The sequence below is a fragment of the Aythya ferina genome (assembly GCF_964211825.1).
Source record: "Aythya ferina genome assembly, chromosome: 4".
Classification (NCBI taxonomy): Eukaryota; Metazoa; Chordata; class Aves; order Anseriformes; family Anatidae; genus Aythya; species Aythya ferina.
The window spans coordinates 5,967,040-5,985,870 of NC_140300.1; the positions used below are offsets into that span (position 1 = coordinate 5,967,040).

General features: G+C 42.8%; 1 protein-coding gene across 10 annotated transcripts; it reads left to right on the forward strand.

The window, feature by feature from the left end:
• Positions 1–2,820: 2,820 nt before the first annotated feature.
• On the forward strand, positions 2,821–16,833 carry KRCC1 (lysine rich coiled-coil 1). 10 transcript variants are annotated; one of them, XM_084517793.1, is made up of 9 exons: positions 2,821–3,010; positions 4,973–5,029; positions 10,243–10,349; positions 11,914–12,021; positions 12,109–12,283; positions 12,975–13,217; positions 14,390–14,504; positions 15,488–16,261; positions 16,600–16,833. In XM_084517793.1, exons 1-8 carry the CDS (start codon positions 2,944–2,946, stop codon positions 16,236–16,238), a joined length of 1,623 nt encoding a protein of 540 aa, XP_084373919.1. In that variant the 5' UTR covers positions 2,821–2,943; the 3' UTR covers positions 16,239–16,261; positions 16,600–16,833. The 10 variants fall into 10 exon arrangements, with proteins under 10 accessions (XP_084373919.1, XP_084373920.1, XP_084373917.1 ...); XM_084517794.1 differs by having other exon boundaries at positions 16,608–16,833; XM_084517792.1 differs by lacking the exon at positions 4,973–5,029 and adding an exon at positions 11,181–11,280 and having other exon boundaries at positions 2,941–3,010; positions 16,608–16,833.
• Positions 16,834–18,831: the final 1,998 nt, after the last annotated feature.

Genomic DNA, 18,831 nt, shown 5'->3' on the forward strand with positions numbered 1-18,831 from the left:
ACGAGCGGTTGTGTATGTTAGGACTCGGGTTAATTTATCCGCTCCCATTGGGGAGGGAATGTATTCTCTTTGCAGGGTGTATTTTTAGCAACCACATGTTTCTGTCTCTCAGGAAGCAACAGCTGAGACAGTGGGACGGGGAGGGCTGGTATGCATATTTCTGACCCCTTCCACTGTCGTCTGGCTTTTTCCAGAAATTAAACAATGCTGCTTTATTTTTACCCTCCAGGAGATGGACGGCGTATTTAGAGGCAGGGAGAGCAGAGGAACTTGCGCCCTGAAATTCTCTGCCTCCTCCATCACCACTGGAGCCTGGAAAAAAGGACATCGCTTCCCAAATGCCGGCGGTGAGCACGCAAAGCAGCGAGGAAGGAGCTGGAAGGGCAGCAGCGGTTTGGCACGGGCTGCAGAAGCAAGCAGAACATCTTAGATATTTGCACAATTTTGGATGCATTAATCTCAGAAATGGCAGCACATTTGAGGGCTGTCCTCACCTCCAGTACTCAACCTTGAGAAGAGAAGGAGGAATTTGACCCACCATAGGGTAAAGGAGGGTGAAGAGACAACCAGAGAGATCAAGCCCATGAGAACCCAGTCCCCTATTTGCCCCCTGTCTCCAGCAGCTAGAGCGTGTTCAAGGTGATGCAAAGGAAGGCCTCCATGTATAACAGTGAGCCTTGCTATAGAAACTCAACTCAGCCTAGGTTGTCATTCAGCATTTATTTTATCCTTTAACAGCATTTTGTGTGGCTGGTTCTCTACCATCTCAGCCTCCCACTGCTAGGAAACCTGATTCTGTTTCCTCGTGGATCTCTAAGCACCATACAGACATCACTGTTTGCAAACCTCTTCCCACACCTCCTTGCTGCACAGAAAAACCTATCTGATTAATAGATATGGAAAACAAGGTGCAGAGATGTAAGGAGGATAATTCCTGTGCATCCCTAGACTTGTTTTGTCAGAGGACTTGCTTTACCTAACCAAGGCGGAGGGAAGTATTGTCCTCTTCAAGACAGTCTCAGAACTGCTCAGCATCTTCTGCTGAAAGCTTCTGGCAATTTTCCTTTCCTGCAGATGAAGTATGGTATCGCGCTGCAGCTCAAATACCCTCTGTTATAGTTTGCCCGAGTGTGCCAAGCACAAACGATATCAATCCAGAGCTCCATAAAGTCAGGGTGATCTGGGTGCTCATGTGGTTATTAGCACTGTTCCCCAAACAACCAGCCTGTTCCACTCCTACTGAGGATGGCCAGAGCTGTCGCAGAGCTGTCAGCACAAACCTCTTAGCATTTATGCTGTACAGAAAAGTCACTAGTGGCAATCAGCCACTAAAAGCAATTAGAATTTTAATTGCAATCATTTTCTGTTGTAACACATTGTGTGATGTCAGGATGCGCTGGCCTCACCTGTAACGCATGTTGAATTCTCCTGAGCATTCAGTGCCTTTTAGATACATATATTCATCAGTAGTGCTTTTGCACCTCAAAATTAGGTGCAAAATTGATTAGGAATGTGGCTGTGCTGAAGCCAGTCATTAAGCATAGTAAACACACACTGTTTCTGAATCTCAGAAAACAATATATATATATATAATTATATCTTTACACAGTAGTAAACTAAAACCAGGAGACCAAATTCTTCCTAGGACAGACTTACAATAGAGCAGGTCTCTGCATGGACAGCCACCATTGCATTCAGTACAATGTACCCTCACTCCTTCACACTGCCAAAAAACATGTAATTGAGCAAAAATCTCATTTCTCTCCTTGCAGCCTGGTGAATGCCATGGTGGTGTGCCCTCAGCTGGGTCACAGGGGAGATCAGACATCCAACTGCACATCACATCTGCCTGGGATGAGCATCGAAATACCACTAGGCCACAGTTTCATGCACAGCTGTGTGCTAAATAGAGTGGTAAAACCATCCATACAAAGAAAAATCACTGGGAAAGATGGAGAGGGCCAAGAGAAGTTGTGAAATGGGGTGTCCCATTTAAACACCTCTTTGGAGCGGTAGCTCTACTTTCAGCCCCTGGGAAACACGACATTTCAAAACCAGCTGGAAAGCCAGGCCGATTTTGGAGTACTGAGAAACACAGATCCTTAAACTGTGAATTATTCTCTGTTTTGGATATATCCCTGGCTGGTGCAGGTGGAGGGATGAGCACCCTGTCCTACCAGGAGAACAAACAGCACCATCTACTGCCCTCTGAGCATTTATCCAAATCAAACCGTTATCAAATTTAGTCCCTGCTGAACCCTCTGCCTTGCAGCCTCCGCTCAGTGCAGAGCTGAACACAGCCCTCAGACAAGTTGTGAATTCGAAGGAAAAAGAGAAATAATAATAATAAAAAAGAAGAAATAAAAATACTGTCCTAGGCTGGTTGTGCTTGCACTCATCCTGCCAGCTAATTGCTGGGCTGCAATTATAATTCTGCTTTAACATTGATGCCCTGCAGGGTGAGGGTGGCCTCACAGTACCCACACTGTTGTCCCCATGAAACAACCCCTTTTTGGGGCAAAAGCAGGGAATATTTGGAGGGAAATGTGGTTGTCATTTCCTCTTGGGACACACACCAACATGGCAGGCTTGCTAAACGGAGGGGATTTAAACCCTGAAGAGGAGGGATCGGTGTTTTGGGGGGTGATTGAAGACAAAGAGAGGGCTGGCTGCGTTTGGGGATGTTTTTGGGAGGTTTTTTGGGGGGTGTTTTGGGTACAGGTGTGGGATGGAGACCCCGGGACGAAGCCTGCAGTCGCCGTTCAGGCTGATGGCCCTGAGGGGAGGCGGAGGCCGGGGCAGGCTGGGCCGGGCCCCGCGGGGGATGAGGATGAAGCCGGGCTGGGTCAAAGGAGGAGCCCGCTGAGGTGTCCCGGCCCTCGGGGCTCGGTCAAGGCGGCCCTGGCGGTGGTGCCGTGGCCGTGAAGGGGGCTCTGAGGGGAGATGGCGGCTGAGGGGGGCCGGGAGCGGCAGCAGGAGGCGGCCCCGCAGCCCCAGCACGACCGCGGAGGTGAGTGGCCCCTGGGAGAGGGAGGAGGGTTTATAATAAGTTTGAATTTAAATAATTGGATGGTTTTAGTACATTTACACTGTTATTATGGTGGAGGTGGCTGGGACACTGTTGTGCTGTCCTCTCCTTCCCAGATATAAGCCATCCTGTGGAATTACATCCTGCTAAAAAGCTAGCAAATGGCTAAAAACAGCGGTGAACTTCCAGGAATGCCAAACCATGCATAATGGGTGTACAATATTCACGCGTTGGAAGGCTTTGGTTCATGTTTTTATAGTCATTGACTGGGCTGGTTTATGGATTTTTGTTCAGTTGGTATTTTTTGGTTGGTTTTGTTTATGTATTGTATTTTTTTTAAGCTAGCCACAAACTTAGCAATGCATAAACATGGTCTTTTGTTAAATATGTAAAACATCTACTAAGAGCGGATTTCCCCATTGTCGGTTAAATTTAGTAGTGCTCTGGTAAACAGAAATAACTCCAGAGGAATTAATCACCCTTGGCTGTTTGGCTGTGAGAGAAACTGGCAGCTATTGCAAGCAGGCACCTTGCTGGGGGAGAAAAAAGCGGCAGAATGAGGTACACTCCTCAAAAGAATATACCTGGGGCAAGTTATGAATACACCCGTGTTTTGTTTAGGCTTGAATTCCATTTTCGAGGAATTTCAAGGGATTTTAAGGGTCCTGAGGGTAGTGTTTCTGAGCTCCTCGCTGGGTAGAGGCAGCTCGCTCCCTGACTTTTAGTGCTCAAAAGGTATGAGGCTGGTGGTTAGCCACACTGCAGGGATTGCTGGGCACACAGTTGGTTCATGTCTGGGCTAAGCAGGGCTATATAAGTGGACATCACTGACAATTTCTGTTTTTAAAGCTTGGTAAGGGAGAGAGGGCAGGTATCCTTGTCTTAAGTACAAGCTTAGCAATAAGTTTTGGCCTTGGAAACTTTCTGTGGCAACAGTTCTTGCTGATTTCTTCACAAATCTACACATTTTTAAATATGTAGTTTTGGTTTGGTGGTTTGTTTATCTTCAGGGGTTTCTTTGGGTTCAGTAGCAACAAGATAATAACACTTGGTACCTGCAAGAGTGTGGTTAATCTGTAGGTTACAAACACATTTCCTTTTTCAAGACTCAGTATGCAGCACGTGCTTGCGTTCTACATTACTAATTTTCCCATCTCCATCCTCCACCTACCAGAGAAGAAATAAAACGAATTGGGTACCAATTCACAGCTCGTGTTTCTCACCCAGCATTCCACAATTCCTCTTACATAACACTGAGACTAGGCTGAGAAATAGCACTGCACGAACTGCTACGTGTTGTACAATCTTATGGGAGCACTTATCTGTCAGGAGAGAACCTGGCTGAAGGGTAGGTAACTTGTCTTAACCCACCTCAGAGCATTTACGAAGTGGGGAGTCAGGGCTGTGTTTCTTATGTGTTCTTAAGACCCAAGGAGTGGATAGGGAAACAGTTCTGTTATCCTAAGGAAATAAGTTAATGACTGGCAAGGGAACTAGCAACTTATCCTGCAGTATTTAACAAATCTAATGCATTAGGTCTGTTTTTAAAAGGAACCAGCCTCCCACTATAGACTTTAATAAGCTTTCTGTTGCACCCTATTAATGTTTTGACTGTCTCAAAAAAGTGCACCTGGATTTAAATATGTCCATAGAGACTTAAAAATAGCATATCTTTGATTTATTTTTCCTGAAATCCTGAGCAACTTACTGTAGTAAAAGTCAGTTGATACTTAACACTAGAAAGTTACCTTTTTATAAAAATAAAGGCAGAATAGCTGATTTCAATGTGTTTCAAGCTGTGGGATGCTGATCTGCCTCCCCTGGGTCTGATAGGAGACAGGGAGCAGGGGTCAGAGACAGGGTGGTGGATGGAAGTGGGCCAAGAGGGAGAAAAATTCATGTATTTCCACCTTAATGCTTTAAAACATTTTCCGTTTCCTTCAGAGAGCTGCCGAAGAGAGCTGACAAAGTGTCTTGTTACCATTTACCCTGGGCAAAAGGGTGAGCGTTGTGTTTCCCATCAGTTGTAAGCTCCTTCTGTTGTGTGTCAGGGCAGATCATGGATCCATCTGGCCGTAAAAGGCTTTAGAACTGTTTTGATTTAGTTTCAGAAAGTTTGGGCAATGCTGACTTTAACCCCTGGTTTGGTGGTGGTGTTGTATGCTCCAAAGGCCTGTGCTTATGTACAGGCTTAGGGATGTGTCAAGCAAATCTGTGATAGCATGTAGATATGAAATATAGAAATCTGCAATAACATATTTGAAGATGTGTGTAAATGTTTGGAGGTTGTCTTGTTATGGTATTCTGTGGAAATAAAAAGTCAGTCTTGCATTTTGGGTGATGAATCCAGTTTATGAAATGTGCTGGAAGTTCAGTTTTACAGCTCTCATTTTCAAACAGCAGAATCCAGTCTGGTATTTGTTAGTTTTACAATCACCTGAGCTTTGAAAGGGGACACAAGTCATACAAAACAATATTCAGGGACTAAACTCACTAGAGAAAATTAACATCTATTCCTACAGTATTGCTTCCTTGGAGAAATGCCTTTACCTAGCTGCAGAAATAGAAATCAGTTTGGTTCAGCCTCCCCTTCTCATCCAGGAATCCAGTTCTGTAATACCACACCTGAGTGTGTTTGATAAGGGTTTTAAAGTCTGTTATCTTCGCCTGCCCTTTCTGAGTTGGGTGTCTGTGGATGTCTGTTCCGGGTAATTTCTAAGATTGCTTTCTGATCCCCACCGTACAGTGGCCACGTCTGCCTGCTGTACCGTGACCAAAAGCGGCTGGATGTCAGTGATGCTGTCTGCCTGCAGGTTTGGACAGCTGCTGCTCCCAGTAGTCAAGCTTTTGTTCACCTTTCATCCTGTTACTTAGGAGGAATACGATCACCTAATAACAAGCAGCAGAGTTTGCACATCACATGAAGATGCTGCCAGCACGGAGCATACCCTGGAGCCAGCCCTGTGAAAGGGTTTGTAAAACAAGAAAACAACGCCCGTCAATATTTCCTCTCTTGAGGGCATGCTACTGTTGGACTTGATTCGTGTATATCTGCTTATTTCTCATAAAGATGCTATGTTTGCTGCTGGCATTTGAGGGCAGAACTCGGCTGTGTCATTTTCCAGGCTGAATACCTTGAAATTGAAACTTGGTGCCTTTGCCTTTAGGGATTTGTCTAGCTTGTACTTTTTCCTTCCTACATTATTCTTCCTGCTGTCTTCTCTACCCTCAAGAACTGAGGAAGAAAAATTAATGTTAGTCTGAGGCTGAGTTGTGTTTCCTTTTTAATCAAGTGGTAGAAAATCTTAGGTTGAACAGTCTATCTTTTAAATTACCTGGCTTCTGATATTTTAATTAGTTTTAGTATTACCAACTTCATATTGCCCAGAGGGATGGCATTATTTCCCCTGCCTTTCCTACATGGCATACCACAAAAACTCTAAAATTTACCTAGCAAGAGCAAGAAAACAGCAAAGGTTTAAAGTTGGAAAAAGACAAACATCTTGGAACTTCTTCCAAGTAGTACAAATAGACAAGTACAATCGTGTTAAAACTGTTCCCGAGCCTTCTCACATCGGTGTTTTAATACATTTCTTCAATAGCACAGCAATTCAATAAAAATAAAAACTAAAAAAAAAAATGCTGAATGTGCTTCTAAGCTGGTAAATGGGAATTGAGAAGCAGTAAGCAAATATTGGGCTTTCAGTTCAGACAGTGGCTCAGTCTGATTCCTTATTATTAGCCACTTCTATTTATTTATTTGAATTGATACTGAGTACCTGCTCTCCCGTTGCCTTCTCAGTACTGATATTTCAGTGTTTTGAATACTGAGACAGTCATGTTGAGCGTGTTTTAGGAACATGTTCCTCATTGCCTACTGATTTAGGCTGGGTTTATTCCCTACATTTAAAAAACAGCATGAAATAGATCTCTGGAGGTTTCTGGATGCCAATTAACAGCTCAGTCCTCCCTTCTGTAGATAACCAGATTTGATGTTTGCTTTCTTGATCTCATCCTCAGGTCTCAAATGAGCTGTTTGTGCTGCAGCCATGCAGCGTGGTTTCAGACAGTCATCCAGAAGTATCAATACCTGTAAGCATTTTTAAATCCGTGCTATTAAGAAAGCGATTTGGGTGGATGGGGAAATAGCAGTGGGATAAGAAGCAGCCTTAGAATTCGTTTGGTGCATGGTGGTGTTTAGGTCAGAGCTGCAGGCATTTGGGAGCCCAGGAAGGGAATGGTTTGGATATTTTGTGGAGGTTCCACCTACCTGAGGTAACCTTCAGGGTGCCTGGAAAAGAATCTAGACCTGAAACAGGCTGGAATTCCTGCTGTGGTGGTAAAATTATTAACGTTTATGATTTGAGAGGTCTGGCTAAGAAGGTTATGCTAACTAAAAGAACATTCCTTCTGACTTACAGCTGGAAATGGCTGTGATTTCTTCCAGCTCCCACTTCTGGGCTAAGATAATGCTGGGTGCACCACTCCTCCAGGCTCTACCAGGAGCCATCTCTCCGTGTCCTCAGCTGTGGCAGCTAACAAGCTGCTGAAGGAGCCCATCCCCAGAGATGGGTACCTGATTTTGTTAACATTAGAATGATTTTTTTTTTCTTTTCTCACTTTTCTTTGCTCTGAAACAGGGTGTAAGTCAGGTCCCAGCCATCAGGTGGGAGAAATCCTCATCTGAATGTTTTCTTGCTATGGTAGTAGTTAATAAAGCTTCTGTGTGACCCATGTTAAATTGTACTCATGTTATTGTGTGCTTGGTGTCCCTATTTTCTGTGAAAATACGCACTAAAAAGGGGTCTAATCCTGCCTAGACACCTGCAAACCAAGAACTGCACGCTGGTTTCCAGCCCTGTGGAGTGCTCCACGCTTTGCAGGAGCACTGCATTACATCTGTGGGGGTTTGGGGGGATCTTTGTGCTGGCATTACCGGGAGCTGGCAAGCATATGAGGTTATTTGGTAGTGTTAAAGTCACTTGCAAGGCTCTTCTTGGTGTTTCGGTGGGATCAGATTTATCCCCTGATTGCCAGAAACTCCTGTACATGAATCCTCATGTTGTGCATCCTCTTAGCTACACCAGCTGCTGTTCACGTTTGCTGTTGCTGTAGCATGTTGTCTCTGAGATGCCAGTGAACTTCACAAAACATGAAGTCTGTGGCAGGAGTGTGTGCCACAGGTCTCATCACAGAGCTGAGAAAAATGGGGCAAGGACAGGCCGTGAGACCCACAGAGAACGACATGAACCAATAATGCCATTAAAATGAAAATAAGAGGGGAAAAAATACCCTAGAAATTACATTATTACTGCTGGTTGTCTCTATCATGTGGCATGACAGTCTATAGCTTGCATTTTAAAAAACGTCATCTATTTCTAAAACCTTTTTCCATATCCCTTTATTAAGGAGCTGTCCCTTTGTGACAAACAGCAGTTGGTCTGCTTGGCAGCAGAGCCATCTTTTTTTAATAGCCAGAAGCTTGTTCAAAGAATTACTCTGAATTCAGGATACCAGTAAACGTTTCAGGGGCACCAAAATGAGGAGGTCAAACAGCAGCCCTGCAAGGCTGCTGCTTTTGATTAAATCTCTGAAAAGTTTCTGATAGTGTGGTTGCAAGCTGTAAGGTAAGCCGTGTTGGTTGTTTTTTTTTTTTTTAAGTTTCTCTTCATTGCCAGGAAAGACGTCTTCTGAATCCGAAGGCTGAAGACCTCAAGTTTGTGAGAAAGATCTCAAACAATTTTCTTCAGACAGGATCTTCTGTGAAGCTGTTTTATTCGTGATTGCAACAGCAGGCGTCCTGCCAATTAGGAGTGCATTGTATTAAACAAATCCTAACCTTTTATTCCCTATTTCCCGACACCTGATCACCTCCCCTGTTTCCTCATGGCTGAGTACTACAGGTTCACAAGCTACTCATTGCTCCTCTATACCATATATGTGCAATTTTTCTTTTTTTGCAACCCTTTAATTTCTCCCTTTTCCCTTTTTTTTTTTTTTTTTTTTTTTGCCTTTTCTTATGTTTTGAGAACCTGTGATCTTTGTTTTACTGTTCTCACACTGCCCATCCTGTTTTTCTCAAGCTCCTACCTTATTTTTGGAACAGTGAGGCCTCCAACTGTCCCCTTATCTACTTGAGAGGGCTGCTGATGTGTGAGATCCCTGCTGGGAAGGGGACTGCAGCTGCCCAGGTCAGACTGAAGACCTTTTTCGTCTCCCAGCCTGCTTGGGGTTTCAGTGGGAGCGATGCTGATTTATTCCTGAATTAATTTGCCTCCGTGCCGTTTGTTACAAGACAGTTAGGACGTGGTGGTACTTTCCACAATATTTCCCCTTTGTATTGGCAAGGGTTTGGGGGTTAGGGGTGGCCTCTGTGAGCAGCTGCCCCTGTGTCAGAGCAGAGCCAGCTCCAGCTGCTCCAAAAGTGTTTTAATGCTCTTGATTGATGTGATCCCTGCTTTTAAGTGCTGATGAGGGTGTCCCCCCAGATCAAATGTGCCTTCACATAATATTATTCAGAATTACCTCGAAGTCTGGGCCAATCTCAGTAAGAATTGAAGTGTGTCCATGCCATGAGTTAAGGGGGAACAGGGCAAGAAAATCGAAACAAACCGTTGGAGCAGTTTTTCTCCATTTAACTTTAAAAAAATAAAATAAAATAAAATAAAATAAAATAAAATAAAATAAAATAAAATAAAATGGTTTCTCTGACAACCTTTGGAAGCTTCTGAAGCTACCTCTTGGCCTTTCTCATCTACTGAGCTACTCCCAGACTTTCTTTATATCTTTTTTTTTAAACGGTATCCCTGTATTTAACTAACTGTGTGACCCAGTCCAGCTAAAAACCTTTTCTTAAGCCATTAATCTAGTATTTCCAACATTTCCCTATTTGAAGTGAGCTGAAAACCCTATGAAGAGGCTCTATCTTCCTTCTTTTTCAAGTCCAGGTACACTTACAGTAATACTTAAGGCCGTGAGAGCAATACCTCTGTAAGGAGGAAGGTTTGGGTGGCTCTGCAGCATTGCCTTGAAGCCACAACAGGGCATGGTGTGATTGAGGGGATGAAAATTGGTTCCCTCGTCTTCTGCTGCACGTGAATATTCAAGTGTCTTCTGCTGCAAGTGAATATTCATATTTTGAGTAAGCAAAGACATACAAATATACTTTGTCCTGTCTACTGACCGACGTTTTTTGTTTTTTTCTCTGTGTTTAGAAGACATTTTAGATGAGGCAACGAGGAAGGACCTGTTCACCGACGCTTTCTGTAAGGTTTGCACTGCAGTGCTGCAGTCTGAGTCCCAAAGGATGTCCCACTACGAGGTAGGCTGGAAGGGAGGACTTCTCCTAGCATGCACTGGGGTTTGGGTTTTGTTTGGGGTTTCTGTGTGGTGTTATAAAAAGCTCCTCAAGGCTTTTCATAGTCTTTCTTAAAGCTTAGCCATTAAACCAGGTTTAAATGTTGTGATATTGAAGGGCGATCACCTACGTGTTGCAGGGCAATTATAGAAGGAATTGAGCAGGTTCAGGCAATGCTGTGTATGGGATTGAAGCAGATCTACCCAGAACATACGGACAGCATGGAGCAATGCAAACTACAGAGGAGTTCATTTCTCTTCACCCAGAGACACACACGTGCTGCTCTGTCTGCAGGTGTCTGCGTGAGGCAGGTTGTATGAATTGTGCTGAAGGAGTTTCCTGGAACAAGTGTGTGCCTTGGGATATTGCTGTCAACACAGGAAACTGAGCTTTATTTTGAAACTTGATATTGATGGTTTGCATGCACAGACATTTCTATCTTCTTGCCAGAGTTACTTCACAATGCCAGTTGCTCTCTGGTGTCTTTCTTGTTATTCACGTTATTAATTAAGATTCAGGTCTTGCAAGCTGTCCTATTTCCTTACTTTGATTTATGTTCAGCAGCACTTGTCCTGTCAAACTGAGAGTCCAGACTCTCAATTTGATTTTCTCTTTCTTGGATCCAAATCCAGCTGAGGATAAAAGATGCAATTGCAAAGTTATCTGACTTCACCATTGCAAAATGAATTGAGATGGAAGTAACTGACTCTTTCTTCTCAGTTCTCTTTGTGTTGTCTAGCCAGGTGTGATAGGACCTCTTTGTCTTTGGTAATAGCGATATGATATCCTCTGTAGCTCCTCAGAATCCTTAACAGCCACTTGGAAAGCATCGGATTAGAAAAGACAAGCCACTTGTTTGACTTTCTGTGTTACCAGTGTATAGTGTGGCATGTGGGTAAGTATGTTAGAAGTGCAGGTGTGATGCACTGAGAAAGCATCTAAGAATTAATAAATAATCACAGATGAGGAAAGTATACATAATATGGGATTTGAGGTCACTGGACTAATGAATGCACAGTAGAAATCTCCACAGACTTGCTCAAAGCTGGAGATTGTCACCTTCTCCAGGGAGACCAGGCTTCTTTAAGAAGGTAAATCAGGTCGTGCTGCCTGTCAGTCCTCTGTGCCACCACTCAGGGTGGCCTTGGTGTCAAACCCACCAGGTTTAGCATTAAAGGAGCTCAGTGGACCTGCTCTGTGGCATGGACACGTTCCCTTCCATACCTGCTTTAGTGTCTGTGTTTGTAGGAGGGTGTGTAAGGATTTTTGGTTCCCCAGGGTGTTGAGAGTAGGTGACTCTTAGGGCTGCCTGAGGCAAAATGTTAGGAGTAGTGCTAAATACTGTATTACTGATTAAAGAATGGTGTTGTCACATGAGCTGGCCTTTGTCTGGTTGTGGCTCTGCCTTATACAAATGCAGTTTGGCATGTGTAGAAGGCAATTTTGGATGAATGAAGTCCCAGTCGCTGGTTATACCACTGCTTGGTCCCGTGTTAATGAAACAGGAATAATTCCAATCTCTTCTCAGAGCAAAAAGCATACTCGGAAAGTTTGCCTTTACACCCAAATGCACGCTGAGAAAGAAGAGAGGCAGGAGCATGGCAAAAAGAAGAAGACAAACTATATTAATTTTCAGGTGACTATTCGTCTTTGTCGCTAACTAAACTGTTTTCTTGTCTTTCAGTAAGTGCTTATGACTGAGCTTGCTCTTGCCTGTTTTCAGGTACATGGGAGTGGTGAAGCAGATAAAAACAAATACTGCAGTCTCTGCAACATGTTTTTTTCCTGCCCAATTACTGCATTGTCTCACTACCTGGGAAAGATCCACGCTAAAAACCTGAAACAAGCATCAAGAGACAAAGTCCTGATGGCAGTACAGAGCACACAGCCTGTTCCTGGTAAGAACTGAATAATCTGCATTGCATGTGCTTTCCTGTTACTCTCTGAAACAAATACAGAGGTGTCTTCCTACACCTGCATGTCTCTCGGCCTTCTGTTCTGCCGAAGTTATGGAGCTGTGGCATGGTAACTCCTTGGGTGGATAAACAAAGATACAAAATACCCAGTGAAACTCTGAAGCTGGGGAGCCTTTCTTTCAAACTCTCTATCTTTCTAGCTAAAGGCAAATATTTCTGATTTTTTTATTGATGAAAGATGCTTACAGTTGCTCAAAATATTCACTGCAGTCCTACAAGATGTTACTCTGATAAATTGTTAAATTAAAAAATAAAAAGTCTTCAAGCAACACTGAACTGGTGTTAGTTCAGTACAAGTTGCTGAACTCTCCCTCTGCAGGGTAAGTCTCTTCTTGGACTGTTTAAAGCCCTTAGAGTGAGCAGCCATCAAACAGAGTTGATTGATATGGTTTCTAATGGTGGGGTTTCTGAATATTCCATGTGTTCCTTATCACATCGTGCTCTTGTATCTTTGTAAGGACTAAGGGACTTGATAGGCTCAGTTCAGCCCCCAGCAGGCTGTTCTCCCTTCCAGCTCCATCGTTCCGTAATTACCTATTTTGCCCATGGAATTGGTTTAGCCCTTCCTTTGCTGTGCCATCAGCAGGTTTATCCTCTGCTTCCATCTCTCCAGCTTTACAGAAGCCGTCAGCTGAGAAGCCCTTGCTGCCTTTGAAAGCTGAGGAGTTTGCAACCTCCAGCACGAGTTTGGAGTTTAACGATACAAAGTACTGCCGGCTCTGCTGTGCTCCCTTCGATAATCTGTTCTCCGCCCAGCAGCATTATGTTGGGAAGAAACACAGAAGAAACATAGCACGGAAAAAAATAATGGAGGAGCTGGGAGACGAAGCTCTGCTTGCAGAAGTCAGAATAAATGGTAAGCAGAACGTGAGCAAGTGGGGACAGCTTGAGTAGTTAGCTCTGATTTGGGCAAGGAAATGAGAGACTTCTCCTTTGCTGCAGAACAAGTTCATTTCTTCCTTTCTGTTCAGTCAGTGAAATGCTGGAGTTCTATGTCTCTGACAACTTTTAATTCTTATAATGTCTTCCATTAATCTTTTGTTCACCACACTGATTGCTGTAATTCCTTCAGTCTTCCCACATAAGGAAATTTGTTTCCTAAATGGTCATCATTCTCCAGCCTCCCATCAGGACAGTCTCCAGCTCTAGCACTGTGTCCAAGGCCCTGGTGTTGTACCAGTGCAACTTGCATTTATTTTAGTGGGTCTTCTGTAACAGAACTGTTGATCATCTGGGCTTGTGCAACAGAAGAGGTGATCCTCCCTTTAGTAAAGAATTCAAAATTCTACTTGATACTCAGAAGTTGTTGTTTCAAGTCATTGTTATTCAATAAGTTATGCTATGATTTAAAGAAAATTGTGCATTTTGATGCAAAGCAGCAGCCCATTGGAATTAACACTGCGCTTTGCTCTTGGGTTTGCATGGGGAAAACAATGACTTGGTGTTTTTTTTTTTAATTATTTTATATACTTATGTCTATGAGTAACACAGCTTGTAAGAGAAGAGAGCGTGACAACCTCGAAAATACAAGGACCTTAACTTGTATTTGGCTGTCTCTGCATCCTGTATTCGTAATGTAGTGTTTGACAGTTCTCTCAACATCTTCTTGTCAGAGTTGAGCCAATGTTTTGTGAATGTTTGAGCACTTAACGTTTAAATTCAGACAAGATCAGTGTGAATCTGGACTGACTGGTGTCTGTTGGTGCCTGCTTTGTGTCAGGTGCTTACAGTACTATTTAATTTTTCAGTACAGTTCTTTCTTATCAGCACATGGTAACAGTTCACTAGAATTACCTTAAATCATTGCCGTCATCAGAAGTACGCTTTGTTAATACTTGAAAATGGTTAAACTGCAGCTGTACAGCTCTCTTCATGAATACTGTTCTAGTGTAAAATTGAGATGTTGCAGCAGGGACGTTGTATATGTCTGTAGGAGCTGATTATGGGAACATCATGTTAGGACTCTTGCATGGAGGGGGAGGATTGTGATGAGTTTTGCATTTCATTTGCAGTCTTTCTAACCTACAGATTCCTTATTCTCTGTGGCTTGGCGTGGTCCTTACACGTGCCGTGTTTGTGATGTCATGTTTTCATCTATAGAAATGTACCAGTCCCACGTGCAAGGGAAAAAACACCAGATGAGGTAAGTCACTAAGTCTTTTGTTACTCTTCCTCTGTAGCTTCTACTTTCAAGTTTCTACTAAAGACTTTGCTTTCTTCGGTAGCCCAGCTGTCTGTTGTTAAGGGACTTTGACCAGTTATTGTGGTTTTTTGGTTTTGTTGTTCTTGTGGGATTTTTTTTTTACTGTTTTTGTTTTAATTTGGTTTTGTTTTGGTTTATTGCCTTTAAGGGTCACTGTCTGTTTTAAGCATCATACTTATGACTGATGTTCACTCTTGGAGTTCCTACAGCTGCAGCTTCGATGGCAGCCCACAAAAAAGGTCCTGAACCTTGTGGTTTTCCCACTTCTTTTACTATCCCCAAATATTTGCTTCTCTGGGGACAGCAGCATTTTGGCACTCAGTGCGTAGTCAGCCTAGAAGGAAATGGTCTGAAATCTAAGATTCCTGTTGACAGAGCAAATAGACCTTAATCCTGAAAAGTGCCAGGTCTCCACTGACTGTTCAGTGAACTTAAAGGTTCATCAGCATGCATCTTACCTTTGGCATAAGATGATTTGTGGGATAGATGATAGTTCTTACTTTCCCTTTAACCCAGAACAGGCACCGTAGCCTGTGTTAATTGCAGAATGGATATTGTGGTGATTTAAGATCTATCTTTTTTGAGATTGCTGTGCAAGTAGGCCAAATATCAAAATTGCTTTCATGTTAGACATATTGATAAGACATTTTAAGTGAAGGTGCAATAATAATATAACCACACTAGTGGGACTGCATCTGTTCCCTGTCATTTCAGCTGATTTGGAAATATGATCATGTATAAGAGGTTTCATGTAGGTACAGAGAGCAACACACTTGGAATATGTTCTTTTTGTAACTCTGGAAATATAAATAATTTTATTATGCATGTCTTTCTGCCCTCCTGACTTTTTTTTTTTAACTCAACAAATCCTAAGCAAATTGATCAATATTAATAACTGTGATTTTTCTATCCAATTTATGCAGAGCAACAAAGGTTGTCGAAATTACAGAGAATTCAAGGAAAACTAATGAATTAACAGATTGCATTCAAGTTCCGAAAGCTACAGGTCTAGAGCAGAGAACATATTTGAGAACAGCAGAAGAGGAAGAGTTTCAAGATAAAGATGCCAAAGGAGGAATTGACCTTGGTGGGGTTGCATCTTCTACCTTTAAGTGTGAACAAGGCTGGCACTCCAGCGTTTTCTCAGAAACCCAGTCACCTCGAAATACTGGGGAAAAGAGATCACCCAGTTGGCCATCAGCTTGTGAGCATGCACTGGAAAAGACACCTAATTGTAACGTGGGACTCTGTGCAGGAGAGCAAGCATCTGAGGTGGCCACCATCAGAGATAAAGGCTTTAGCCAGTCAGTTGCAGAATCTAAAGACTACTGCAAACTTGAGGTTGATGAAACTTTTACCAGCTGCTACAGTGAACGGAAACTTCAGATAAAACATAGCGAGGAGGAAAAATACATTAGTGAAGAGCTGAAGTGTAAGAAAGAAGCCACAACACCAAAAAGGAAGGAAAGTAGTGAATATGCAGATTTTGGAAAAGAAAACGAGAGGCAAAAGCGAATTAAATTTGACATAGACTTAGTAAATGAGAAGAAATCAAAGCCTTATAAAGGCGAAAGACTTGAACAAAACCCTGCTGAGAAAGAGAGCACTAAGCACGGAAACGATGAGAAGCCACAGACAGATGGCAAAACAGAAGAAGAGCTACTTTGGGATTAATTCATCTTTGGATACTGGTACAGGTTTTGTTTAGCTTTAAGAAGCTGATTCTGGTTGTAGTTTCTCTAAAGCACTCTGTAAAGTGCAGTGGCTGTTTTGCTGTTGTTGTCTGCTAAAAAAAAAAAAAGGTTTTGTTCCAATCTGGAAGTAAGGAGAAGCCAGTCTTATGACAGGCTTTTGGATAGTAGGTATGAATCAATTGTTCGTTGTTACATGTACACCAGCCATTGCAGTGATGTGACCTTGAAAGTCTGTAATCTCTTCTGGAATATTCCTCAGATAAGGGACAGTAGCTTACAGAATATTCATGGAAATTCATGTATAGCTTTTTTGTCCTAATACTAATAGAGATTTCTTTTAGTTTTGCAGGAAAGTACATGAGGTTGGCATGATAAGTAAGGGCATCACGGTGTTCCTGGCTACATCTGTAACGTTTCACAGACAACTCTTAAAGAAGACCATGAAAGACTTTTGATTCCAGATCTTATTTGCTACTGTTATTTTATTCCACATGTTTCTGAGAGTTAAAAAGGTTTATTAAATATGCAACTGGTTGTCAGATTTACATCTAATAAATTAATTTTTCTGATTGTAATCCTGATTCTTAGTTTAATTTTGAAAACCCAGAAAAGGTGCAATACGCAAAAGTAATAGCTAACATGAGGCTCTTTTCTGCTTCACTCACTCAAAGTAATTTACAGGAGGGACGTTAGAATGAAGCTAGATCTGTGACCCAAATAATACTCTGAAGAATCAGTAACACCTTTTATTTGTTTTAAATAGTGTCATCAGACCTTCATTCATAATACGGTGCCCTTATAATATGTGCCTTTATTGTGGCACATGAACTGATGTCCTGCGTTTGTCTTATGTATTTAAAAGCAATGTTGTGACACCATTTCATTTCTCGCAGTGCCTTCAGGCTGCAAGAAAGCTTTTTCTTAGCCTTGATGTGGGATCTGAAAGCCCCACGTTGTCAAGTTGCACCATTGGGTAGTCTGTTTGTAGGGGCACCTGTGCTGAGCTGCTGCTTTCGGTGTATCTGCCCAACTGAATCTTCTTGTTGTGGGTGGTTGTGGGGTGGGGTGGCGTAGAGACCAGGGCCCTCAAGCCTTGAATTCTGGCTGGTTTGTTTTGGTTTTGCAGGAAGAAGTAGGTTGAAAAGCCTTGTGAATAAAGTACTGTGTTTTTCTTAAGTATCTGTGTAGTTGTAGGTTGCAGTCCTGGGTTTAGGGTTGCTGTTTGCTAATGTAATAAATCTGAGCAGTTGGCATCTGAGCTGTCAGGTAACGTGGTCCATCCTCTAGCAGTCAAGCTTAACTAGAGTCATGCACAGCCATACAAAGTTGAGCAGGAACACGAAGGTGCCAGTAACAATTCACTGCTCAGAAGTTTGTCCTAGCAGTCTCAGGAACCTGGTGACAGAGGTCCATGAGGTTTCAGCTTTAAGGTGGATGTAGAGTCCTTGCTCTGGTCCCCGTTTCTAACCTTCTTTGAGGCTGATAATGCCTTTTCTTTCCCCGGTAGCTATTTTTCGTCACTCGGTAATTGCGTGCCTTTCTGTGTCTTTCAAAGGATTCCTTCTTGGCTTTCCTTAACCCCTGCTCTTCTGATGAGGGAGCCTCAGGTCACACGATAATAACTGCTTTCCTCATTATTTATTTGGGAAGAGAGCAGGGTCAATCATAAGTTACGTTAACTGTTGGCAATAGCTGTGAGCAGTTGAAAACTGCAAATTGCAGGCTGCTTGCAGTGGCCTGCAGTGCATCTGAGGACATTTTTAAGCACTCTGTCTTTATAGGCTCTGAGAATAACATGGCTCTGGGAGTAACCTGAGCAGTGCTGTAGCTTGCTTCCCATGTAAGACAAATAATGACTTGTTCTCCCAGGACACCCATTTCAGCTTTGGGGCACTGCAAGATCTTTGATATTTCTGCTACTCTGACAGATGGGACTGTACAAATATGGCCTGTGTCTTAGTAGGAAACACTTTTTCTGTATGGTCATGCACTCTTCCTTTCCTTAGGAAGTCAGTCTAAGGAAACAATTGGACCTCCAGCAGGTGGTAAGGCCGTGATGGGGTACTCTGCATGTACACGAGGAGCAGATTTGTTGAAGGGATGTAAGTGCCAGAGAGCTAGAGATCAACAGCTCTGAAAATACAGGAAAAGCATGATTTGGGACTTTCTTCTGTTCTTTCAGGGATCGTTCCCAAATTTGTATTTGGGCTCTGTACCTTCCTGCCCCACCCACTGGAAAGTAGTTCCACAAGCAAGGTACAATAGCACTAAACAAAGCTTCTTAGCATCAAACATGAGAGATAAGATCCTGAAAGAAGTGCTCTTGCCATATTTTAATGAAACAAAGATCAATCTATGATGTAAATGCTGCAAATGAGACATAGCAGGTTGTCTCATCTAGCACAAGTGACATACAGCTCTGTATTAGATAACGTATGTCCAATCTTCTAAAGTCATGAATAATTATTGTTCGTGTGTTTCTTGGTTGCCTTGTTCCTAGCCTGTCACACTTGTGCCATCATCTATCTACATGCTAGGCATTTTAAAACACTAGGCAAAGACTGATGGCTTTA

What these genes read in the sequence shown, in the direction of transcription:
- KRCC1 (XM_084517793.1), top strand. Translation starts at nt 2,944, where the DNA reads ATGGCGGCTGAGGGGGGCCGGGAGCGGCAGCAGGAGGCGGCCCCGCAG. An exon ending in GCCCCAGCACGACCGCGGAG is followed by an intron (nt 3,011 to 4,972) that starts GTGAGTGGCCCC and finishes CGTTTCCTTCAG; the next exon opens with AGAGCTGCCGAAGAGAGCTG. An exon ending in GAGCACACAGCCTGTTCCTG is followed by an intron (nt 12,284 to 12,974) that starts GTAAGAACTGAA and finishes CCATCTCTCCAG; the next exon opens with CTTTACAGAAGCCGTCAGCT.